This window comes from Pseudonaja textilis, chromosome 18 (genome assembly GCF_049901715.1).
Source record: "Pseudonaja textilis isolate UNSWEBS1 chromosome 18, rPseTex1.2, whole genome shotgun sequence".
Taxonomy (NCBI): Eukaryota; Metazoa; Chordata; class Lepidosauria; order Squamata; family Elapidae; genus Pseudonaja; species Pseudonaja textilis.
Window position 1 is genome coordinate 6,488,019 of NC_142007.1, and position 25,820 is coordinate 6,513,838.

At 57.8% G+C, this 25,820-nt stretch overlaps 1 protein-coding gene across 1 annotated transcript; it reads right to left on the bottom strand.

Annotated features, from left to right (window-relative positions):
• Positions 1–5,660: 5,660 nt before the first annotated feature.
• On the bottom strand, positions 5,661–19,661 carry ECE1 (endothelin converting enzyme 1). Its single transcript, XM_026715783.2, is given in 19 exon segments — positions 5,661–6,268; positions 6,898–6,993; positions 7,079–7,269; positions 7,445–7,512; positions 8,149–8,259; positions 8,598–8,701; positions 8,821–8,997; positions 9,607–9,717; positions 10,085–10,199; positions 10,333–10,475; positions 11,086–11,277; positions 11,500–11,565; positions 11,663–11,781; positions 11,784–11,808; positions 12,214–12,341; positions 13,617–13,820; positions 13,927–14,068; positions 16,439–16,522; positions 19,552–19,661. Coding segments are annotated over 19 exon segments (2,328 nt in total). The 5' UTR covers positions 19,627–19,661; the 3' UTR covers positions 5,661–6,091.
• Between the last annotated feature and the right edge of the window lie 6,159 nt (positions 19,662–25,820).

Below are 25,820 nucleotides of genomic sequence, written 5' to 3' on the forward strand. Positions count from 1 at the left end.
GACATTCCCCCCCCCTCACCCTCACCCCACATCCTCTGGTACCAATCCAGGGTAAGGGATACGCCGCCCCTCCAAACATCCTTTTCCTTTGGACCAGGCACTAAAAAGTCTCTCTCTCTCTGTCTTCCTCCCCTTCTGCAAATTGCAGGGACGGAGCTTCCTCTCTCTCCCGCCCCCCCCTTTTTCCCAAAGCGAAAGAGAAAGCGGGGCGGGGTACGGGCAAAGGTCCGTTTCGGGGAAAAAGGAAGGGAAAGGCAGAAAAGAAGCCGGGCGAAAGTCACACCCTTCTGAGCCACCGGGTCCCTTCACCCATCCCGGAGAGAAGGCAAAGTTTCAAATCCTGCTTTCTGGAGGGGGAAGCCGGGTACCCTGGCAGCCTTGCCCTGCAAAGTGCCGGCGGCCTTCTTTGCCCGGAAAGAGGCAGCTGCCTCTGGCTGGGGGCCCCTTTCCTTCCTCTTTCCTCAATCTTCCTTCTACTTTCAGTCTTTTCTTTTCCTCCTTCCTTCCTTCCCCTAATCTTCCTTTACTTTCCTCCTCCTTCCTTCCTTCCCCTAATCTTTCTTCTACTTTCAGTTTTTTCCCCCTCCCCTTCCTTCCTTCCTTCCTTCCTTCCTTCTCCTCAATCTTCCTTCTACTTTCAGTCTTTTCCCCTCCTTCCTTCCTTCCTTCCCCCTAATCTTTCTTCTCCTACTTTCAGTCTTTTTCCCCCTCCTTCCTTCCTCCCTTCTCAATCTTCCTTCTCCTTTCAGTCTTTTCCCCCCTCCTTCCTTCCTTCTTTCTCCCTCAACCTTCCTTCTCCTTTCAGTCTTTTCCCCTTCCTTCCTTCTTTCCTCCTTCCTCCTTTCTCAATCTTCCTTCTCCTACTTTCAGTCTTTTTCCCCCTCCTTCCTTCCTTCCTGCAACCGCAGCCCCTTCGGGCCCCGTGGCCAAGGATACTGTTGGGGCGGCGGGGCCTGCAGAGCCCTGATGCCGGCGGGGTGAGGCGGCGGTGGCACCGCAGCGGCGGCGGCAGCAGCAGGAGGGGTCCCGGCCACTGCCACGGCGGCGGCTGCTGCTGCTGCTGCCGGCGGCGGAACCGGAGCAGCGGCAGGAGGCGCCCCGCTGGCCGCCGCCGCCGGGGAAGGGGATGCTCCGGCCGTCGCTCCCGCCGCCGCCGCCGCCGCCACCGGAGGAAGAGGCGGCGGAGGCGGAGGCGGCCCGGCTCCCACGCCGCCGCTCCCTGGGGAGGGCGCCGTTCCCGCCGCTGCCGCCGCTCCCCCGCTGCCGCCGCCGCCGCCGCCGCGCCGGCTTGAGGGCCGCCTTCTGCGGTAAACTCATGGCCAAGCGGAGCCACCACCAGGCCGGGGCGGCGGCGGCGGCGGGGCGGCGGCGGGGGCGGGGAGCGGCGGGGCGGGGCGGGGGCAGCCCGGCGGGCCAGCACCCCGGCCGGTCTCCGTGACAACGCGGCCGGCCTCCTCCTCCTCCTCCTCCTCTCCTCCTCCTCCTCCTCCTCTCCCGCCGCCTCCTCCTCCTCCTCAGGCCGGGGCGAGCGGGGGCCGGTCAGGCCGCGCCGCCGCTCATGGGGGCCGCCTCCGCCGGCGGCTCTCGGCTCCTTGTGGCCGGGCGAAGCGGCTCCGCGGCGTCTAGCGGCGGTCGGGTGAGCGATGCCGGCGGATTCTCCTCACGGACGGAGCGGAATATCCAACATGGCGCTGGCGGCCGCCTCCAGCAGTCCGGCAGGACGACGGCGGCGGCAGCGGCGGCGACGACGTCGGGCGTTCGGACGCTCGGGCAGCTCCGGAGACGTTCGGCTCCGGCTTTCGGAAGGGCCCGCCGGCGCCTGCGCGAGACGTTCGGCTCAGGACGACGTTCGGGCGGGCTCGGAAACGCTCGGCGGCCGTGCCCGAGCCGGCTTCGTGGGGGAATCGCTTAGCCCCTTTCCGCGGGATTGCGATACGGGTTTAATGAAGATCGTCGGAATGCGAGCCAGTAAACGCGCAATGCCTCACGCTTCGACACGTGGGAGTGCCTGCACAAGGGTTCAAATATGTTTGCGTGCCAATGAATGAATGAATGAATGAATGGAGGTGGACCTCTGGAGTGGTTCACGGGAGCCCATTCCCACGTAGTGTTTCTTTGTGATTTTATTTCCCTTCGAGCAGGGATCTTCCAACTTGGCAAGTTTACGACTTGTGGACTTCAACTCCCAGAATTCCTCCTCCAGTCATGTTAGCTCAAGGATTAGGGCAGGTGTCAGCAATCGTGGCTCTGGAGCCCCATGCAGCTCTTTGGGCCCTCTGCTGTGGCTCCCTGTTGGGTGATCCTACCACTGGCTGGGCCCACCCCAGTCACTCTTTGAAGGTAAAACACAAAAAAACAGAAATGGGGAGGAGGGAGGGAGGAGAGAGAGAAACCCAACCTGGGTAGGTGGGCTGTTTTTTTTCATGTGACTGGGTGGGAGTGATGTTGAGCTGGCCACGCCCACCCAGGTTTTGTGGCTCCTGGTGTTTTGTTTTCTGTGGGAAAGGGGTCCAAATGGCTCTTTTTGAGTGTTTAAGGTTGCAGACCCCCCCCCTGCCTTAGAGGAACACAAGAAAACGAGCCCCTTGGCGTCCCTGAGACTGGGCCGGATTTTCCATTACGAATGTGCCAGGCAGCCACTCCCTTGGGTCAACTTCTAAGCAAGGGGCTCCTCGCCCCCCCAGCACTGCCCAGAGCCAATCCTCTGCTCGAGGCCAGGATGAATGACCTTCTCGGGCCCCTTTTCCTTTGCAGAAGGGAAAATAGTCTTAAAGCTGCTCAGATTCACCGTTGGTTTTTTTTTGCCAAAACCAAAGCCACCTCTTTTGTTTTATAAATGTGTGTTGAACAAACAGGATCTACAATTTATATATCTGTGTGTGTTGTTGTTTTTTAAGTTTTTGCGGGTATTTATATGTATGGTATTCAGCTTTGTTTCGGGTATTTTCCCACGTCATTATAGTTGTGCTTTTAACGTTGTAGCAACGTTTCGGCAGAATCTCATCTGCTGTCATCAGGCTTCTGTTGAACACAATACAGAAGCCTGATGATGGCAGATGAGATTCTGCCAAAACGTTGCTACAACTTTAAAAGCACAACTATAATGATGTGGGAACAAAGATGAATACCATACACACATAAACACACACACACACACAGGAAGGAGTAGTATGATAGCCTAGAGGTGGATCTCTCACTTCACAATCAGGAGGCTGTGAGTTCAATTCTAGGTAGAGGCTGATATTTCATTCTCCGGGCACAGTGAGAATGTGTCTGCTGAATATATTTCCACACTGGCGACAGGAAAAGCATCCAGGCAGTAAACACTCAGCGCCATTCAATTGCCCAGACTCCACCCCGAAAGAGATTATGGGGTCGTTAAATGATGATGATATATTTTTAAGGAAAAACAAACTCTGGGTAGTTTTCTGTCACCTTATACCCCCGGGCCTGCCTTTTCAATCCTCCACAGGGATTGGACTTCCACTCCCATAATCCCCAGCCACGCAGGTAATCGATTCACAGGCTCCTGCTGGGCATTGCCCAGTTGGCCTCGTCTCGGTCTTTTCTTGCAAGGATTTGGCTCTCTGGAAAACAGGCAGATGCCATCCTTTACAGGAGGAAGGGGAAGTGTTTTCGTAGTAGTGTCAGGATTCCAGCCATCGCCCTAATTGAATCCTGATTCTCGAGCCAAACTTCAAAAAACTTTCAAAGGATTCATTAGAGGCGACATCCTGGCCCTGCCCTGTATGAAGCCAACTCTGACCTACGTCATTTACAGTCCCCTGTGACCTTGTTTTCCCTCCTCCCTCCTGGGTGTGTCACAAACCAGATTCTCCAATTGAGCACGTTCATCATTCACGTTCCCCAATTAAACATATTCCCAGGCAAAAGCAAAAGCTCCAGTATTTTAGCTACAATCTTTTAAAGAGAAGAGTTGGAATGTGCTTCCGCTTCCAAACTGCTGCACGGCTTTTCCTTCCTTCCTTCCTCCCTCCTTTTTTTTTAATGGTAACTACTAAAACAGGCATAGGAATGTTTTACGAGTTGACAGGCGCAGGCTGCATCAAAGGGACATTTTCTGTTCTGACCAGCGTCCAGTGAATTAAACAACTTGTCTTTGAATGGGGCCTTGGGCCTGTCTTTGTTGGACTGAACAAGAAACCAGGAGAAGCATTTGAAGAAGTTTTAAATTAAGAAAAACACACGCACACACACACACACGCACACACACACACAAAGCAGGGACCCCAATCGTTTCAAACCGTGGTAAAAAGGCGTTTATTTCCAAACTAACAGTCCTTTCTAAAGGCAGGAAGAGTTTAAAAAAGAACGAATTGGCCGAGCAGAAGATCCATTCAGAGTTGGGGGGGGCAGTGCAGATTCCTTGCAGATCCATTTTTTTTTTCTCCTCTATCTCAGAAGGATCAATTCGCTGCACCTCAAGAGAATTTATGGAGAGGCGAAAGGGGAGGGGGGACATTCCTTTCCTAGGGCCACGGGGCAGAAGAGCCGTCTTGGCAAAACACCCCCCCACACCACCAATTCCATCCCTTCAAACCACAAGGGCACATCTGGAATCCATTGGCAGCCTTCCCGGGGATCCGGTTACCGAAAGCGGATTGCACATCTGGATATCATTTTGGCTTCGTGCAGGAGGAACAACGGTGGAAAAACCCCACATATTCCCACCGGAGGGACCCTAAAATCGTCGGCTTTCCCACTCCAGCCGCAAAAAACAAAACCTGACAGCAACAACCCTCCCCCTGGGGAGGGAAGGCAAGAACCATCCAGAACCAACGTTCTCCTCACTTGATTGGACGTCACGACGGAGCTACACGGGGGGCCCAGCTCTTGGGGAAAGGCTGACCGGAAGAGATCTCCGGATCCCTGGTGAAACAACTTCAGGGGCGCTGAACGAATCACCCCGTAAGTAGTTTGAGGAGTCTTTAATTGCCAGGTTCTGCATAGAAGCGGTCAAAGCTTTGGCCAAGGAGACCTGGTGGCAGGAAAGCTTCGCCGGCATTAAAACGGGGCAGAGAGCTCCTGTTACGACTTCACACCCACCCCTCCTTGACATCAGGAGATTAAACAAAACTTCTCAGGGTAACCCCACTCCCCCTCTTCTGCCAAGGAGCCCAGAAGGAGAGGCTTCGCCCGGTGCCTGCTTTTTGACAACCTCTTCCTGTGCCCAAGGAGCCCAGAGCCCCCCTCCTAACTCAGCCCAGGCAACCCTGGGGCTGAGGGACCCCGCTTTTGGATGGGGAGGGGCAGCCTCAGTGTGGCCCCTCATTAACTCTCATCCCTTCTCTTTAATTCGAAACAGAAATGCTCAACGGAGAGAACAGGTCAGCTTCTGAGGACACAACCTCACGCCCGACACCAAATGCCTGGCGAGGGACCCTGGGCAGATCCCGGGCCCTGAAGCCAGAAGGGCGTCTCACCAACTCAGAGAGACCCCGGCCCTATTTACCCCATCAAGGGTGGAGGAATACGCATCGACCAAAAAAAAAAAAAAAGGCTTTTCCCTATCTGTTCATTTGGAAAAGAGAGAGAGAGAGAGAGAGAGAGAGAGTCGAGACCAAGATAATCCTAACATTTTAAACATTCCATACCTTTCCCCGCCCCCAACCTCTCCAAATCGTTTTTTTTCTCCAGTGTTCCGCAAGGTTGTAAAAACAATGTCTTTATTTTTATAAAAAAGAAGAAGATTGTGTGCGTCCCCCGGTATCCGTTAACGCAAAAAACGGGGAGCGCTTCTCCCCTTTTGGAAAAGTGGCAAGCGATTGGAAAGTTGGCTCAGGAAAGGAAGCATCAGTGCACCGACGAAGCTTCGCCTCCGTCCACGGGAGAGGCGGTGGAAAGGTTTCTGTGTGGTGAGTGGGCGCCACGCAAAGGGGGTCTGTCTGGAGTCCCTTTGCAAGCGAAGAGCGCGGGGAGGTTTTTGTTTCTCCAGGGAGCCCCGAAAGGGGCAGCCTCCCGTTTGTCCTTTAACACGGAGGAAGTGGCATACTAAGCGGTCCTGTGTGGGCACCCTGTTTGGGAGTAGTTTTTTTTTTTTTTTTTGGTCTTCCTCCTGCGGGGAGAAAACTCACCAAACTTCACATTTCTGCAGGGGGTTCATAGGCGAACCGGGCCTGCACTGGAAGTGCTTGGCGAAGGCCCTGGAGTTGGAGACCGTCCCGATGACCCGGAAGCGGGAAGGGCTGTGAGGGTCAGTGACAAGTCCTTCGTGGGAGCTCTCCGGCGTGCGGACGGAACACCAGACCTGGGAGAAGTGAGGGGTAATGGATGGGGCTCAGCTTACTAGCCGTTTGGTGGGCGTGGTTTGGCTGGGTGGGCGTGGCCGGGGAAGGATATACTGCAAAATCCCCGTTCCCTCCCCACCCCGCTAACCTGCTTTCCAGCTCCGTTCTCCTAGGTAGGGCCACCAAAGAAGGCCCAGCCAATCAGCTGGGACTTGGGTAGGCAGGGCCAATCAGAGGTGGTGTTCAAATTTTTTACTAACGGTTCTGTGGGCGTGGCTTGGTGGGCATGGCAGGGGGAGGATACTGCAAAATCCCCGTTCTCTCCCCATCCCACTAACCTGCTTTCCAGCTCCGTTCTCCTGGGCAGGGCAACCCTAGGAGACCCAGCCGATCAGCTGGGACTCAATGGGAGGTGGAGAAGAGATGGGGGTTGGCGGGGCCAGCCAGAGGCGGTATTGACTGATTCTCCCAACTACTCAAAATTTCCCGCTACCGATTTCTCCAGAACTGGTCAGAACCAGCTGAAGTCCACTTCTGGCTCAGCGGGGCAGACTGAGGGGTGGGGTGGGGGGGCTGAGAGAGAGAGAGACCTTAGAGGGAGTTGTGGCAGGGTTTGGGGGGGGTAGAGAGGAGGGCCGAGACCTCCCACCTGGGCAAAGGAAACGAAGAAAAGCTGGTCGTTGGTCAGGCCAAGGGCCGGCAGCGATGCCTCCTCCCCATTCTTCTTCACCCAGTTCCGATAGGCCTGCGGGTGAGGAAAGGGCAGAGTGAGCCGGGATCCGTGGAGCCAGGCTGGGACTCTCCACCAGGGCTGACACCCCTCAACTCACCCGGTAGGCGGCCTTCAGCCCCCCGTTGTCCGCAATGTTCTCCCCCAGGGTGTGCTTGCCATTCACAGCTTCTCCGTTGACGGAGTAGTTGCCGTACTGCTCCATCAGGCACTGGGTGTGCTCCTTGAAGGCCTCCACTGAGGAGTTTTTCCACCAGGGACGGAGGTTGCCGTCTTTGTCATACTCGCGTCCTGCCAGGCCCGGGGAGGAGAAACACCAACAAAAACCAGAGCTGGTCTGGTTCGCCAAGAGAGGACAACCAGGCCTTCCGAATGGCCTGGGAAGAATTCGCGACCCGGGCCGTCCTTACCCGTCGGGAGGGAAACCGGTGGCCCGCTTCCCACCCACGGAGCCTCATGAGCTCACCTTGATCATCAAAGGCGTGCGTCAGCTCGTGGCCCACCATGACACCAATCCCCCCAAAATTGACAGCCCTGTAAAAGAAGCCACAAGACAGGCGGGCTCCATTGTACAGTGTCACCTTCAGGAGCTTACCGACAGGTATCTGATTCAGCTTACGCTATTTCTATAAGCTTCAGTAAAGTATCATCATCATCAATCATTTAACAACCTCACAATCCCTTGGCGGGGCAGAGTCTGGGAAACTGAATGGAAGCTAGCGGAGTGTTTACTGGCCAGATGCCCTTCTTGTTGCCAGGGTGGAGTTTTATTCAGCAGATATATTCTCATTGAGTCCAGAGAAGGAAATATCTGCCTCTCCGTAGGATCGAACTCACGGCCTCCTGATGGTGAGGCGAGAGCTCCACCCCTAGGCCACCGCACCACTCTTAAGCTTCAGTAAAATATACACTCTTGGCAAAATCAAATGGCCAGGAGTCTTTCTTTGCTAGATGACTGAGCGGGGCAGTTGACATCTTCACACACACACACACACACACACACACACACACACACACACTCCCCGAGGCCTTTGGGCGTCAAACGGGGCAGCTGGTGCGGTTCCTAGAGGGAAAGGGGCACCGCCTCCGCCTTCCTGTTCCGGGACCGCCATCTTCCCACCCACCCACCCACCCACCCCGATGCCAAAAGAGACAGGAGGGCCTCCGTACTTGGGGTGGTTCCGCGTGTAGAACGGAGACTGCAGAATTCCCGCGGGGAAGATGACCTCGTTCTTGGTGGGGGAGTAATAAGCATTCACCGTCGGCGGGGTCATACTCCACCTGGGGAAGGTGAAAAACCAAGAGAACTCAACAGGACCAAGGGGGCCAGCCCGCACGGTTCAGCTCTCCCCTTAAACCTTCCCTTCCCCCAATTCCCGGATCTCTGCACTATGGAAAAAAAAGTGCAAAGAAGAGCCATTGAGAGGATTAAAGGCCAGGAGACTAAAATGTACGACAAACGGTTGTGGGAATTGGGTATCGCTAGTCGAAAGAAAAGAAGGATTAACGGGTGACAAGATAGCAGTCCTCCAATAAAACACCTCCAAAGGTCCCTTCCAGCTCCGTTCCGATTGATCGATCCGGCCCAAGAGGACGGTTCTCGGGCGATGCCTACTCACTGGTCGCGGTTCGGAGGCTTGCGAAGTTGGTCAGCCGCCACCCGGGCGGAGAAGTTGGAGAACTGCATGACGTTCTCATAGTACAGGTCAGGCACGGGGTCGTACTGCCAAGAGGGAGAGCCTCATCAGGTCCAGGCGCCCCACCCAAGAGGGACTCCGTGGGGCCAGAGTGGGCCCACTCCCCCTCCCTCCCTCCTCCCCACGTGGCAGGCGTGACACTCACGTCGTGGAAGACTTTGTCCAGCTCTTTGGGGTCCAGGATGAACTTTGGGTAGCCAATCATGTCGTAGATGGCGTCAGCCTTCTCTCTGGCTGACCGCCGGGTCTCCTCATCCATCCACCCAAGGCTGGCCAGGCTTTCCTCCAGCGCCATTTTAATCTCCACGATCATCTCCTCCGCCTGTAGGGGGAGTGAGGCTAGCCGGCTCTTCTCTGGCAGTGTGGGGTACCCACACTGATTTTATACACCGCTTCCCCGTGGTTTATAGCCCTCTCTAAGCGGTTTTGCAGAGTCAGCCTCTTGCCCCCAACATTTTACCGACCTCGGAAGGAGGGAAGGCTGACTTTGATCTTGAACTGGTCAGCATCGAACTGATGGCAGTGGGCAGAGTTAGCCTACAATACCACATTCTAACCACCAGGAGGGAGGGAGGAAGCAATAGCCCTTAGAAGTGATATACCACTTCACAGTGCTTTACAGTCCTTGGTAAGCAGTTGACAGAGTCAGCCTTTGGCCCCCAACCACCTGGGTCCTCATTTTACCGACCTCGGAAGGACAGAAGGCTGAGTCAGCTTTGAGCCTGGTGAGATTCAAACTGCCAAATTGCAGGCCGATGACAGTCAGCAGAGGTAGACTGCAGTGCTGCATCTAACCACTGCGCCACCCTGACAGAAGGGACCCAAGAGGTGGGAACCCAGAGAGCCCCCCCCCCACTTTCCAAGAGCCCCGCAAAAGAGGGGGAAGCTCCCATGGCTCAAGCCACGTTGGGGGAGAAGGCGAGATGCTTACGACGGCCCGGCTGTCTTCGGCAAAGTTGGTCCTCACAAACATGGCGCCCAAGACGAAACCCAGGCTGTTATCCGTGTCAACGATGCAGTGCTTCCAACGCGGCACGCAGGCCTGCCAACGGGAAGGGAGTCACTGCCACCAGCTCTGGCTGCCCCCCTTGAAAGGTGGCTCTGTCACTTGGCTCGGGGGCCATGTCCTTCCCGCGGTCCAGGCGTTGGGAGGAAGGGGAGGAGCATGGCCGGCCAGCGCCCAAAGGATGCCAGTGGCTGCAGGCCCCAGCCGAGGTGGGAAAAGCCTTCCGAAGAGCCGGGGGGGGGCGCTGCAGGGCTGGCGGCTGGCAGCAGAGGACACTCCAGGGCAGCCCGTCCCCAAGAAGTGGGGGAGGGGGGAGGCAGGAGAGAGCTTTTCCTTCCTCTCCAACAGGACTCCCTCCCCAATCCCCCGCCCACCCCTCTGTGCAGCCGAGCCCGGCACCCACCTTCTTCGATCCGTAGATGACTTCCACGAACTTCTGCTCCGCATCTCGAAACCGCTGGTCCAAGAAAATCGCTCCTTTCCTCACCAGGTGCCAAATCATGTAGTTACGCAACACCCTGGCCAAAGGGAAGGGATGAGGAAGGCAGGGAGGAGAGGGGAAGGGCAAGGCTGTCTTCTGCACCCGGCCGGGGCCACCCGAGGTCCTCTGGTTCAGTGGCCCCACCACCCAAGTTTCTGCCCCTCCCTCACCTCTCGTCCGTGCTCTGGATGAGCAGGGAGACACGATGGAGATACTCCTTGGCGTAGACCACTACTGGCTCTGATTCGTTGATCTCGACCGGGTCGAAGAATTCCTTGAGTAAGGGCAGCCACTCGATGGCTGGAGCCACCTCCTTCCGGGGGCAGAAAAGGAGGAATGGAGGGTCAGAGGTGCACCTTCCTGCCTCCCACCCAGTCACCGCTTGGGGACACACAGATGCCAGAGAACCTGGCGATGCCAGCTGATCAGACTGGGTCCACCGAGACCAGAGCCAGCCTCGGGGATGCTAGGGTGGGGCTTCTAGCAGCAGTGGCTCTTCCGTCCCAAGGACCGGCCCATAGATTTCCACTGCTCTCCTCTCCTCTGCCTTCTGCGCATCTGCAGTCAGGCACTGGACCCGGCTGTTCCTCCTCTTCCTCATCAGCTACCTCCAGACCTGGGGCTGTTGACTCTCCCTCTGAGGGCTGACGGACGGCCCAGGGTCCTCCTCTCTCTCTCCCTCTCCCTCTCTCTGTCAGGTTGCCCTGATGCTGACCTGACTCCCACACCACCTCTGATTCGGCTGCTGGACTGGCCACCGCCATCTTCACCTGAAGGGCTGCTTGGCACATTTTTCCACCACAAAGGGACAATGCTGGGGGATGCCTCCATCCTTCACCCCTCCCCAAGGAGGCCCATCAGATGCAGAGCCCCCAACCTTCTTCCCTCCCCACCTAGCCCACCCCAGCCACAGCCTGCCTCACCTTGAGCTCCCCGGCCGTCATTTTGTGGTAGATCACTTCCTCATCTCGGAGCTTCTCCTGGGGGGTGGTGATGTTGGCCAAGGTGGTCTCGAAGTCCAAGATCTCCTGCATCTGTGGCCGGATTGTGGCCTCCTCCTCCCCGGTGACCAACATGCCAAGCTGAACCATGAAGTTCAGGTAAGCCGCCAGGAACTGCAGGGTCAAGGAAAGGGATGTGCGGCCTCATCAGCTGAACCGGGAAAGGCCCCGCGATCGTGCGGCCACCCCAAGGACGCCAGGCGGGTTTCTTTGAGGCTCTAGAGGGCTCGCGAAGCAAGGCCACGACCCCCCCAGGCGACACCGGGCCGAGCCCAGGAGGAAGGAGGCAGTGACTTGCCCCAGCTCAGAGGGCTCGGCTGCAGGAACACAACTCACTTTCTCGTTCTGGGTTTGGTTGAGGTAGTACTCTCTGGAGGGCATGCCCAGTCCCAACTGGTCAATCTGGAGGAGAAGCAGCAACGAGAGAGGGGTGACCCTGGGCGGAGGAAAACGGGGGGGGGTGCAGGCAATTCGGGGGGGAGGGGGAAGGGTCCCCTACCTGAATGATGTTGCTGCTGGAATTCTTGGAGTCGACGCTGACAGAGACGGAGAAGAAGGGGCTCAGGTGATAGTGGGCCACCACAGCCAGCAGAAGCTTGTTGAAGCTGCCCTCTCCAGAGGGGCGCTGAGATTCCAGCCTCCGAGCTAGAGGGGGGGGAAGGGGAAGAGAAGAAGACCCCCTTGGGTTCAAGACCAGGAGGGCCAAAGGGGCCCAAGTCCCACCTGGGCTAGCTTTCTCGTCACCCCGACTGAAAATCTTTGGAAAAAAGCCTCCGTTGCAAAGTTGGGGGGGGGGGTTTCTCGCTCGGCGAGATGCCCCGTTTGATTCTGACCGCACTTCCCATCGCTCTGAACCACACCAGCCACCGCTGGCTGGGAGTTCTGGGAGCTGCAGTCCAAGGCACCTGGGTGCTGAGCGTGGAGCCCCGGAGCCTCTGTTCCCTCCCACGAAGGGTTGGCTCCGGAGCGCTTTGCGGGAGGCGGAGAAAGAGTCTGGATGCTCCTGCCAAGCGAGGCCTTGGCTCCCAAAGGGACCACCTGCCCAGCTACCTTCTGGATCTGATCCACCAGCGGTTTGGCCTGCAGCTCCTCTATCCGGCTCTCGTTCATGCAGGACTGGTAATAACGCTGCACTTTGCGTTCGGCCTCGCTCAGCGACGAGGGGGCCGTGGTGTTTTCTGCAGAGAGGAGAGAGACCAGATTACAGATGAAGTTAGAAGGGACCTTCTAGGTCATCTAGTCCAACCCCCTGCGCCCAAGCAGGAGACCCTGCATCGTTCCTGACAGATTTGCAGTCTAATTTCTTTCTCGAAAGCCTCCAGGGATGAAACTCCCACAACTTCCAAAGGCAACTTCTGTTCCATGGATTGATGGTTCTCCCTGTCAGAAAATTCCTCTTTATTTCCAGGTTGAATCTCTCCTGGATCCGTTTCCATCCATTATTATTCCTTGGCTGGCCTTCGTGGGCTTTGGAAAATAGCTTGACCCCCTTCCTCTTCTCTGTGCCAGTGAGACTCCAGCCTCCTGCACCCCATGGCCCTTCCCGTACCGGACCAAAAGGGGGTCCTACTTGACCCCTCTGGTCACCCCACGCTCCAACACCTGAGATCTGTTTGGAGCACGGTTGGGGAGAATTAGACAGGAATCAGAGTTGGAAGGGTCCTTGGAGGTCTTCTAGTCCAACCCCCTGCTTAGGCAGGAAACCCTACACCACTTCAGACAAAGGGTTGTCGAATCTCTTCTTAAAAAACTCCCAGTGTTGGAGCATTCACAACTTCTGGAGGCAACTGGTGCCACTGTAATCACTCCTTCCCAGGGAGGCCTCCCTCAGGTGGGTGGGTGCGTTTCGTCCCCTCCTTATGGGGCACGGAAGAGACCCCCCCACAAAGAGCCCCAGCCTTGGCTGTGCAGGCTTTGCTGGAGGGCTGTGGGGAAACCAAGCATTTCCCTGGGAGTAGCAAACATCCAAAGAGAAACATTTGGTCTGGGGAAAAGGAGAGAGCTCTTCAGAAGCCCAGGCGGACGGAAAGGGTAGCCGCCGGGTTTGGGTCAGATAAAGGAAGGTGAGGGTCTGTCGCTATGGAAACCCCCCTCCCCTCCAGACTGCGCCCCCCTCTTCACAGCCCCGAGAGGAATATTTAATCAGGGAACGCTCGCACAAAGATGGATGCATCTTTGCAGAGGGGTTGGGGTGCGAATGGGACAATTTCTGGGAAAGTGCGAGAAGAAGTGAAGCGGGAGTGGGCAGAGGAGGGAGAAACCCACCAACAGAAAGAGAGATACACAACACACACACACACACACAGAGTTCTTCAGGGGTCTCTGTCCTTCTCTAATGCATCCCTCCCCTTTTAGCCCAAGGCTGGGGGGGGGCTCCCCTCCTTTGCATCCGGGCCCCTTTGCAAGCCCCTCCGCAGGGCTGCGAGCCCCCTCCCCACCTTTCTCCAACCCACCCAGGAGGCTCTTGAGGGCGGCCTGGTTGTGTTCCCAAAGCTTGTTGAAGATCCCCCAGCGGGAGTGGCCGTCCGGGATTGGGTTGCTCTTGATCCAGCCGCCGCACGCGTAGCGAAAGAAGTCCTCGCAGGGGTCCACGCCTTGATCCAGCGAGCTCAGGATGGAGCTGGTCACCGAGATGCAGGTCTGAGTCAGGCAGGGCTCTGAGGGGGAGGAAGAGGAGGCTGCTGTCACCGCAGGCTGAAGCTGGCGGGGGGAGGGGAACCCCACCCCGAAGGGTACAGTCCGGGTGGCGTCCAGCAGACTCACGCGTCTGGTACTGGAAGAGCAGGACAGACAGACAGGCCAACAGACCCAAGGACAGGATAAGGGTCAGGATCAGGAGGCGCTTCTCCGGGCTTGGCCGCTGCGCCCAGCAGCCCTTTCTGGCCCCTGGCCCACGGAAGTTCACCTGGGAGAGAAGGAAAGAAGGAGACTCAGGCCCTCCGACGCAGAGAAGCGGCAACCCTCCCTGTTCTGACCAAGGCTTCCCGAGACCGTAATTAAGCACACATTTGGTCCAAACAATTCTTCTTCAATGCTGGGAATTATGTGCATTCCCAGCTTTTAATGAGTCCCAAACAGTCCCTCGAGATAAGCACCTACCTTTCTCTCCTTTGAATGGCTGCCAACAACTAAAGTGCCAAATGAACTCTTAAAAAAACCAACCGAAGTACAAAGTCCACACAGAGCTTCAAGGTTGAATCCGAACAGAGCGAACGGCTTTGCTTCCTGCAAAGGTTTCTCTCCCTTTGCCTGTCTTTTATACCTTAGGGGAGGGGCAATCACCTCCAAGCCTTACTCCCGAGTCGCCCCTTTGCTCTTGGCCTTCTAGCAGCTCTGTGCACACGTGCGCTGGGAACAGGCTCCCCTGGTTCCTCTGCCTCGCTGCTGTCAGACTCTGGAGCCTCCGGAGTCAACACCCCACTCCCAGACGGTGCTGGCCCCATTCCTGCATTGGATGAAGGACCCTCGTCCAAGTCCTCCCCAAACTCCCGGGCTTTCCGGTTCCACGGCCGTTTGCACAGGCTGCCGGCGAACCACAACACTTCCTGTCTCTTTGCCAGCTGCAGCTTCCCTTCCCTTGCCCAGGCCTCAAAAGAGACCGAAGGGTTGCAAGAGGGGCTGCCATCCATCAGAAAGGATGTAGGGCCTCCTGCTCGGGCAGGGGGTCGGGACTAGGTGACCTACAAGATCCCTTCCAACTCTTGTTAACCAAGAACCAAAGCAAGGGGTTCAAACGTCAAGAGCATCGCCAGGCCCCTCCGAAGCAAGCCATGCACTCCGCTGGGTGCCAAGGGCCGCTTCCCTTCCAGGGAGGGCGGAGTGGAGAGCCAGCAGCCCAGAGCAGAGTCTGCCAAGGAAGGCAACACGAGGGAAGATCTTCAAGCCTTCTGCTGGGAAGGCCGATGTCCCTGCTTCGGACATCGAGGAGTGCTAGGAGGGCGATGGCCAAGGCTGCCCAAGGCCGCAGATATATTGGGCTTGGATGCAGAGGCTTTCCACCGTCCGAGCCGCCCGGAGCCTCTGCAGTCACAAGGCGGGTGGCCCTTCCAATTGATAAAGAGAGAGAAATGGGCATTTGCATAAAAAAAAGCCCTCCCCCATCCCACTCCAGCACTCCCCCAGGAGCAGCGGTGGCCTCCGTCCTCCCCCTCCTCTGTCCTCCCCCTCCTCCTCCTCCTGCATGGCAGAGGAGCCAGAGGACGGGGCAGGGAGTGGGGGGGGGAAAGGCAGGAAGGTGGGTGGAGAGGCTGCCTCCCCTCCTGCTCTGCCTCGGCCCAGAGCCCCTCCGAGAAGGAGTTGACCGGCTTCCCTCTGGTTTCTCAGCCGGGAAGGGAGAGGGCCAGGGAGCTGGGAGGGGTCAAAGACACACACGCACACGCACACACACACGCACACACCCGTGCCCCCAGAGCAGAGGCAAACAAGGACTCTGCGGCAGCCCAGATGGAGCCCCTATTCCCACAGGAATTCCCACAGGAATTCCGACTCCCCCCTCCAAAAAAAGAGCCGGCGGTGCCGTGTTTTGACAGGGTGGAAAAGCAAGGAGCGAGAAACAACAGCCTGGGCAGACAAGGCCGCCTCCATAGCCGACCGTTTCTCTACCTGTTCCTCCACCCCCCAGAGGCAAGGGTCAGCCCGGGGCCAAGCGGAGGCTGGTCTGGGCAGGCAAAGATTGGAGGGAGGTGTGGGGAGTAAGAATTCCAAAGGCCAGCAAGACCGAAGACAGCGGAGCTCAAAGGGAGACCCCCCTACCCACAGTCATGCCCTGGCAGCACCCCCGAAACGCTCCACCTGCAGCCTCGGTGGAGGTTGGCATCGCCGGGTTCGCTTTAAAGGAAGCGGCGGCGGGTGGCGGGGGGGCTCGTCCCCTGCCCTTCTTCGCCTCAGGGTCTCGACAGACCAGTGTGCCCACCCCCCTCCTGGGCATCAAAGGGAGCCCAAGAGAAAGCAGGCAGCCTTTCTCACCTCCTGCCTCTGCCAGGGCAGTTTGGATCTCCAAACCTGGCACCTTTTGAGACTGGCGGAGTGGAAGTCCACAAGCCTCAAAAGTTGCCAAGTTTGGGGACCTTCCCCCCCTGCACTAAGGGGAATCCCACCCTGCCTCTTGGCTCCTGAGATGTGGCAGGAGACGGGGCAGATGAGCCAGGGGAACCAGGGGCGGAGTCGAGCCGGTCCTCCCCAGAGTGGATTAAGCCACGCTGGGGAGAGGGGATTTTAGGGGTCTTTAAGGAGGTGGAGGTGAAGCGGGGGGGGGGGCTACCCTCCCTGTTCTTACCTGGATCCCATTGGAGCAGATCTCTCCCTCCAGGGAATCCACCAGCTCCTCTTCGTCCAGAGTGGCCCGCTTGTAGGTGGACATCTGAAAGAGGCAGAAAAGAGGCCCTCAGCACACCTGTGGCCTTACACCTGCTCCTGGGCCTGGCCTGGCCCCACGCACCTGGAGGTGGCTGCTCAGACCACAAAGCAGCCAGCCCTCCCATAAAGGTGGCAGTGGGGTGTGCGTGCGTGTGTGTGTGTGTGTGTGTGTGTGTGGATCCCAGTGTGCAATTCCTTCCTAGCTTCAGCCACGCTGGCAGCTTCCCCCCCCCCACACACACACAGACACGCAGTTCAGACCTCTCTCCTTCCTCCTCCTCTTGGGGCAAAGGCAGGCAAGCGACAGAGCTTCAAAACAGGAAGCCCATCCAGGCAGGCGGATACCGGGTGGTGTGTGTGTGTGTTTTCTCTGTGTGTGTGCAGCAGCCGCATTCCACTCCTGGAGAGGCGCTTCCTGGGAAGGCCAGCCCCACAGCTCCTGCCCCTCCTTCCCTGCCTGCCCGCCCACCAGGGATGCCCGTTGTCCTCTCGGCGCCAACCCGGCAGGCACGTGGTTGCCCAAGGCTTCGGCAGAACCGGGAGGACGGGGGTGGGGGGGGAGAATCTGCCATGACCCCTTCTGCCTCCCCCCCAACGCCACAATCCTCTAGGGCTGCCTTGAGCTGGCACTGCCCCGCTGCGTCTTTCCAGCTCCGGTGAGATTCAGAATTTGACGGAGCATCTGGCGGGCTTATCTGTCCCGCTTGGCTTCCTGTTCCAGCGCTAGTGGCGCCTGGGCTGGTCCGTTGCCTAGTTTGTTTGCCTCCTTGAACGCCCAGCCCGGCCCCAAGGGCCAGCCTGGCCACTCCCCAGGCACATGGTCTTTGGGGGTGGGGGGGTTGCCAACCCAAGAGAGGCTGCAACATCGATAGCAATTGCTGACGCTCCCATGGGTTTTCTAAAACAGACCAGACAGAAGGTTTGGTGAAGCCTCCATGCTTGGGGGCAGTGTACCTTTCAGGGCCCCAGAGAGGCTGCTGACCCAGGACCCTGGAAGGAAGCAAAACCAGGCCGTTTTTTCCTCCCCCCACAAAGGCAGAACTCGATCTGCTCGTGAACCAAATCCCAGCCGTTTCAGGGCGACGCATAAACCAGCTTGGGGGGAAATCGCAGGCTGAAAAATTCTCCCAGGGAAAGGCTGGCTAGAGATAGTCCTGCAGGCTGAGGTTTCCTTCCCGTGAGAGTAAGACCAGCTGCATGCCCTCGGGGGGTCTCTCCTCAGCCTCCTCACACCCCTGCCCCATCCTGCCCGAGCTTCCCGGCATCAGCGGGGGTCCTGCTTGGCTTTTGCTGGGTTGCAAAACCTCCCGGGAAGAGCCCACAAAAAAACACAACTTGTTTACCGAGAAGCCTTCGCAAATCCTTACCGCTTTTCGGCAGCGCTTCTTGCAAGAGGCAAGGGCCGAGCCTTCTCTTGGACCCACCCACCCCACCTGCTCGGCTGCAGCGGGAGGGGAAAACCAAAAAAAAAAAAAAAATCCACCAAGCTCGGTCAGCCAAGCGTCAAATTCGCCCCGACAGAATCAAGGCGGAAGGAGGAAATCGGTCCCGTCCCAGAGAAGAAGCGACGCCGCCGAGAGCGAAAAGTGTGTGTGCGCGTGTGGGGGAAATATCTTGGCCAAGAGAGATGCTGGCCTCCTGGCTGCATCCCTGGCCAAAGACTTCCCAGGGTTGGCCAGGCCAAGCCAGGCTCCCTTCATTCAAGGGGTGTGTGTGTGTGTGTGTGCGCTTTGTGCCGAAGGAGGAGGAGGAGAGGAGGAGGAAGAGGAGGAGGAGGAGGAGCAGATTCCTCCTTGCCCCCTGACCTTATTCGGTCAGACACACACACTCGTTGCCCCAGCAGCTGGCGGATCTTCTTACAGGGTAAACAAACAAGGAATGTTGTCCTGGCTAGAAAGGCAGCTGGCGTACCTGACTGCAGCCCAAACAACGTCAAGGAAGGGCCCCCCCTGACACGGAGCAGCCGGCCTTCCCACCACAACACACACAGAGAACAACAGAGTTGGAAGGGACCTTGTAGGTCATCTAGTCCAACCCCCTGCCCAAGCAGGAGGCCCTGTTCCAATTACACCACACAAAGAGAGAGAGAGACACAGAGAGAGAGAGAGAGATGCAAATAAATTCCTTTGGAAGAAATTGCAAATAGACCACCAGGGGAAATCTGTACCCCTCCCCAATCCTCTTTCTTTACAACCGAGAGAATCTATCTTATACATATAAAAGCGAAGTACCCCTCACGCATCATCACAAAATCTCCAGAACCGTCAAGCCTACAAACTTGAAATTGGGCCCATTTGTTCCTCTTGGGCTTCTACGTGCTCGCTAAGAAAAGATATTTCGAAATGACCATCGCTGCATTAGTATTTCCCATACTATTATTATTATTATTATTAATTATTATTATTATTACTACTACTACTACTACTACTATCACACTCTGATGCTCAGGAATTCTACTCCCCCTCCCCACCTGAAAAGGAATCTGTTCCAAATACAAAACACAAGCAGAGGAGTTTCACTTTCAGCTTTAATTTCACAGCACCAAGCAGCTTGAGTACAGAACAGTTGAGCTAAGCCACGCCCAGGCTCCTTGCTGTCTCCTTCTTGCTCACACATCAAATGCTGTTTCAGTTTCCAAACAGCCCTCATCTCTCTCGCACACTGACAAAGACACTAGCCGGGTGAATACCGATGGATGCTGGTAGGCAGAGGCAGAATTTTTTTCCCCACCTTATTTTCCTCCCCCAAAACTAAGCCCGACCACAGAGTTTCGTAACCAAGCACGGGTATCGAGCTAGTACAGAATAAGAGTTGGAAGGGACCTGGTAGGTCATCTAGTCCAACCCCCCGCCCAAGCAGGAGGCCCTGCGCCAAATAGACCACACAGACACCAATAAATCCCCCTGGAATAAATTGCAAATGAACCACCGGGAAAATCCATGCCCCCCACCCCCAGCCCCCCATTCTCCTTCCTTACAGCCAAGCCCCTTCTGGAGGCACAGAGTAACCCCAGCCCGTCCCAGGGAGGCTCACCACAACGGCTGCCGAACCTGGGATGTTTCCCCCGCTCCAAAAGTGTCTTCCTTTGGCCGAAGACCAGGCGCACATGCCGGAATTTATGTAACCCGCACCGCCCTCCCCATCCGACCACGGGAGCCTATAAAGGGAGAGAGAGTCATAGGACAGCCTGGTGGAGCGTCCGTCCCACACGAAGGGCCGGGCCGAGCTTGGCCGGAGGAGCAAACAAGAGAGAGGCCCTTTGGTCACAAAGAAGGAGGGGGAAGGGAGAAGAGGCTGGTCTGTGAGCCAAAACCTACTCAGCTCGGCTGACTATCCGGGCCAGGTTTTCTCACCACCTTAACAGATTAAACAGAGTTGGGAGGGACCTTGTAGGTCATCTAGTCCAACCCCCCCTGCCCAAGCAGGAAGCCCTTACACTATTTCTGATAGATGGCAGTCTTAATTTCTTTCTTGAAAGCCTCCAGGGATGAAGCTCCCACAACTTCCGAAGGCAACTTCTGTTCCGCGGGTTGGTTGCTTTCCCCGTCAGAAAGTTTTCTTCTTCTTTCCAGGTTAAATCTCTCTCCTCGGTCAGTTTCTATCCCTTGTTATTCTTTGTCTGGCTTTCGGGGGGGCTTTGGAAAATAGCTTGACACATACACCGCTTCCTCCTCTCTGGGGCAGCCCCTCAAACTGGCTCAGAGGCTTCTTCCAAATTAAACACAACAACCTTCCCGCCTCTGCACCAAGGGGAGGGCAGCTTCTCACCCCTGGCTGTGAGCAAGGAATATGGGGTGGCTGCCCTTCTCCCCACCCCCCACAATAACAGGTTCTCCCCCGACCACGAAGAAGCCCTGGGGCCCAGGGCAGACTAGAGGAAGCAGCCCTCGGTAGGCCTTCCGTCTCGTGCAAATGGGCAACCGCGACCCCCAAATCACGGCATTGCAAGAAGCGAAGCACTTCAACTCGGCCCACCTGTGCCCACCCTCCACCCTTCTTCCAGTGCAGTTCAAAAGAAGCACAAAACCAACCGCTGGCAAAAACAGCCTTGCCCAATTCTGAGGCTCTTTGGCACAGCAAACCTGCAGCTTCCTCCCCCGGAGTTCTGCCACCACCACCCTTCCTCCCACGGAGCACCCCTCCCCCCCAAAAAAAACCCTGGGCCGACCACACACACACACACACACACACACACACACACACACATCCTAGGACTAGCGTTGCTTCTTCAGTACATGCCCTTTCCACTTCCATTTTCCGGTATAATCAAGATTCCCTGCTGATATGGAATAAAAGCCGGTTTGATGCTTATAAAAACACAGCCCAACGTTTATCCGATGAGAACAAACCATTCGCTTCTCTCTTTCAAAGCCTTCTGGGGCCGAGCTTGGCAACGGGGTGTGGGGGAGGCTCCGTTCTTGGGGAGCCTAAAAGCCAAGCCCTTGCAGGTGATCAGAGTCGGAAGGGACCTTGTAGGTCATCTAGTCCAACCCTCTCCAAAGGGTTAGGACTCCACTATCCAGAAGCCTCGGCCGCCTGATTTTTCCCATGACTCCAGCATGGTCTGCAAATCGCCACATTTCCCTCTCTATCGCATCCCCCACCCCGCCCCGCCTCATTCAGACCCCAGAGATTGAGCCAGAGGAGGGATTCCCAGCCCAGAGGAGACGCCAACAGGGAGGTTTTTCATTCTGCTCTATCAGGTCAGAGCCGAAGAAGCTTCTTGGACGAGAAGCGAAATGTTTTCAAAAGAAAAATAAAACCAGGAAGTAAAAAAAAAACACCTTTGGAACCACCACAACCTGCGTGGCCGAAAATCTCCATAGACCTTTTGCTAAGGCACTTTGGGATAGGGGGAGATAGGAACCAATTTCCAGAACAAACCTGCAGGCTACAGGAACTATTTGCACCGCTCGGGTGACCCCTGAGAACGCAGATAAAACCTCCAAGGGGCCTCAAGGACCGTCTGAAAGGAGGCAAACGATGGCCTGTCTGCAAAGAGTGTAAATCCTTCCCTTCCCCACCCTCCAGTCAGAGCTGAAGAAGCTTCCTGGATGAGAAGTGAAACGTCTTCAAAGAGAAACCAGTTGCCTCTTTGAAAAAGCACTTTTTGGGACACCAGCAGGGGATCTGTTCAGCAGGTCACCTCTCTTTATCCTCCCGGCTCACCCTCCTCCGCCTGGGGAAATAGCAACTGGACCAGAAGATCACTCCGCTTCCTACCTGACCAAAGCTAGAGGCCCCTCAATGGACTCGGATCCCCCTAGGTCAGGAGGACAGCCTTGTAAGGGTCCTGCTTAAAGGGCCATTTGCTGTGTCGTGCCCAGGAAGCGCATGCAGCCTCTTTAGCAGCCCGAAATATGGAGTGCAGCGACACACGAGGGAAAACTGGGCAGCCAAACTCAAGAGGCGTTTCTGGTCCTGAAAAATCACTTCCTGTTCGAATTTCTCACTGGGCCTGGAAGAGAACAGGCCGCCCCGTTTCCCACTGCAGCCACCAGCCGGGCTCTCTTCCATCTGGACCGGCTCCCCTTCCGGGCATTGAGCAGGCGGCAAAGCGTCTGTTCCGTGCGGAGAGGAAACGCTCTTGGCAGCCTGGCAAAGCCCTGGGAAAAAAGCCAGCACAAGCCACTCGGCCCCAGCAGGACGCTTGCCCCGGGGCCGGCCAGCGGTCCAGTTGAAAAAAAGCGGGGGCAGAGCACACCCATTGCGTACCCCACCCCCCACAAGCCCTGAACGCAACGCGGGCGAGAAGAAGCGCTAGGCAGACGCTGTCCTTCGGCGGGCAGGCAGACAGAAGGGCTGACGGCAGCCGTGGGAGAAGATGGCCGGACTGTCACGACGGCTACAGAGGAGAGGATGAAATCCCTTCCTGCCCCGAAGCAGCCAAAGAAAGGCCAGATCCACCCTCGCTCAAGGCCCATAAAGAGGCATAAACACCGCTTTACCCGCCCTGTTTCTAAATCTTTCTTCCCGCGAGGAAACTAGGCCACCTTACCCGCCAAGTTCTCCACAGTTCTGACCGGGCGTTGCAAAGCAGTCGGAAGGCGCCAAGCTACCCTGGGCTTCCTCCTCCTCCTCCTCCTCCTCGCAGAAGGGAGACTGAGAAGCAGCTGCTGAACGGCTGCTGTTTACTGCCTTCCCGGCCCCCATCCCGCCCCCCACAAACCTTTCCTGGCACCAGGGGAGGAGGAGACGTCAACCGGCTGGCTGCGTCAGCAGTGAAGAGGAGGGGTTCTAGCTTTTTCCACATCACTCATCTATTCAAAAGCCCACCCCCCACCCCCACTCCCGGAGGAAGGGAGACCAGGGGGAGAGAACACCCCGGTCTCCTGCAAAGAGGAACAGCCCTGTTCCTAGCCCAGGCTCTCCAGCCTTTTGGACCTCAGGGACCGCCAAACTCCGCATTTTAAATCTCATGGGCCACTATAATGTGAATTTTGACTGACAGCGGCTTGCTGACTGACCTTTGGTGGGAAAGTTGGCCCCCACATATTCCAGAGCTGCCGGAGTCACAAGACTGGCCCTTTGGTCATCCCGGAGCAGCAGAAGTCTTTCTTTCTCTCTCCCCCCGAACTCCGCCAGAAAGGAGTCTTTGCCGGCGGTGCAGCCGCTTGGAGCAGGAGGCCTTGCAGGGTCCCAAAGACTCATTTCTGGCGGAGTTTGGGGGAGAGAAAGAAAGACTTTGGCTGCTTTCCTTGCGTGCAGCCAAAAGCAGAAGAAGAAAGAAGCGCAAAGAAGCAGCTCGGGGGCCAGGCGAGGTGCGTGGGGCGAGTGGGGCAAGTTCCCCCCCTCCACCCCTTCCCCCCGCCCGTTACTACCCCGTGTTGCTCGCAATGCAAGCGACGCAAACCTTGTGTTCCTCCGCAGCCTGGATTCATTGCTTTGGGGGGGACGGGACATTTCTCTGCGGACCACCCAAATTTTCTCGCGGACCACCCGGCCCACCAGTTGGCGACCACTGTCCTAGCGGGGGTGGGTGGGTCAGGTGCGGCCAGTGGGGCAGAGGCGGCTCTGGAGGGGCTACCCCAACTAGCAGGAGCCTCAAACTTTGCCCTCGGCCTCCCCACCCTCTCTCTGCCCCCACAAAGCCAGCTGGGGCTGTTGGGGACCCTCCAGAGGGATTTGGGGGGCACCTTCGTCTCTGTCCCCTCAGATGACCCTGAAAGACAGACAGGAGGCGGCTGGTGGGGGGCGCTCAACCCTCTTTCACCCCGATTCAACCTTCGGCCTATTGGCCCTTGCGCGAGGATGAAGGGCCAATGAGGGGGGGCGATGGGGGGCCTCCAATCAGGGGCCAGCGGGAGTTTTTTGGAGGGAAAATTCGCCTATAAAAAGGGAGGCGGCTGAGGGAGCCCGGCCAGAGCTGAAGCGAAGAACCAAGAGGAGGGAAGTCCCGACGGCATCCAGCCTCGGAGAAGACCGCGGAGGAAGGCTGAGGTCTCGCGCCCGGGAGAGAAGAGAAGCAGCGCCCGGAAGACCTCCTCGGCCAGCTCGGGGCGGGGAGCGGCTCCTCGGAGCCACCGGCGGCTTCGCACGGGGCAGAACTCGGCCGGGGGGGAGCCCAAGAAGAGGCTTCCCGGCGAAGACTCGCTCGCCGCGTCCCGTCCCCGTCCCGCTGAGGAAGGCAGCCTCGCCCCGCCCGGGACTGAATCGAGCGGCCGGCGCCGTTTCCAGCCCGAGTTGGAAGCGCGCTAGCTGGGCCGGCCAGGCAGGGAAGCCTCGGGGGGGCCGTGAGCGGGGAAGTCTCCTCAGGTCGGCGGCCGCCCACGCCGAGCGAGGCCAGAAGCCCGGCCAGCACCCGAGAGAGCCCGCTGGCCGGAGGGACGCCGAGCATGGGCGGCTCCGCCCTGGCTCCACGCACTCGGCGGCCTCGGGAGGACGCCCTGTGTGGGGCGAAGGAAGGCGGGAGCCGGCCGTCCTCCGAGCAGCGCGTGGGGGCCCCGCAGCCGTGCCCTGAGGGAGTGGAGGAAGCCCCGGGTCGGGTCCTGCTCCGCGGCTGAGCCTTCCCGCCGCGAGCTCGCCTTCTTGGGCCACGCTCTCGCTGAGGACTAGCCGCTTGGGGCGGGGGGAAGTCCCACAGCGTAGTGGAGAGTGGGGGGGGGGAAGGTCCCATGCCCCGGGTCCCCCGACCTCCCTCGCCTTCCCCGGCTCACCATGGCCGTCGTCTCCGCCCAACGGCTCCTTCCTTCCTCCGCGTCCGCCTCGGCGCCCCGGGTCAAGCCTGCGGGGCGACCGCCGCACGCCTCCTTTGCGAAGACGCCGCGGAGCAAATACGTGAGCGGCACAGGCGCCGCCCAATGGCAGCCGGGCAGCTGGATACACCTGGTTCTGGTCGGCCAATCCGAGGGGGCGGGGCGGGACTTCTCCGGCGGGGGGGAGGAGTTAACAGTAGGCGATTGCTGCTGCTGCCCAGGTGCGCTGGACGTAGCCGCGCCGCGCCCATTATTTACCTGACCCCCCCCCTCTGGCCAAGCCCCCCCCCCCGGGACAACTCCCAACAGCTAATGGGGGAAGGAGCGGCCGGTCGCGTTTGTTTGCCCAGCCCGGAATGCGACGCGTCTCAGCCCCGATCCAGCCGTGGGATCGTGCGCATATACCGAACGGGGATGCTTGGGCTCAATAAAACGGTTCAGTCAAACGGAGGAGCGCTCGATTTTTTTTTTTCATCCTGTTTTGCAAAAGTTTATATTCAGAGCGAGCCACAAAAACGCCCAGATCGCATAACTTAACACTATTCCAGGGCTCTCCACCCTTGGCCACGTTAAGCTTGGCGGACTTCAACTCCCACAGTTCCCCCAGCCGGCTTTTTATCTGTAGAGAACGATATCCTAAAATCTGGAGAATTGTGGGAATCGAAGTCCGACAGGCTTAACGTGGCCCAGGGTGGCGAGCCCTGCTGGAGCTCCTGTGGCAAACATAGCCTCAGAATACACGGGTGGGGTTGAACGACCGTCTGAACCCCACCAAAACCACCTAAACCCTGCCAGGCAGAGAGGCCGAACCCACCTGGGGGCGGGGGTCTCCTTTGCGTGTCTTCCCCCTCCCCTCATTGCCCCACTGCAGGGTCCGGATCCCAAGATCAAAACGGAGAGGGCAGCTCGCCCCCAAGGCCGCCCCCCAAATCCCCCCGAAGCCATTTCGCGTCTTCCAGACTGAGCGTCTCGGCCCTTCTGAAATTTCCTTCCTGGAGCAGTTTGGCATTGTTACCTTCCCGGGAAGGAAGTTGTGTAAGGCTGCCTCCCATCCTGCGACGCCTCCCCCCTTACCCGCCCCCCGGGAGGAGGAACTGGCACGAAACC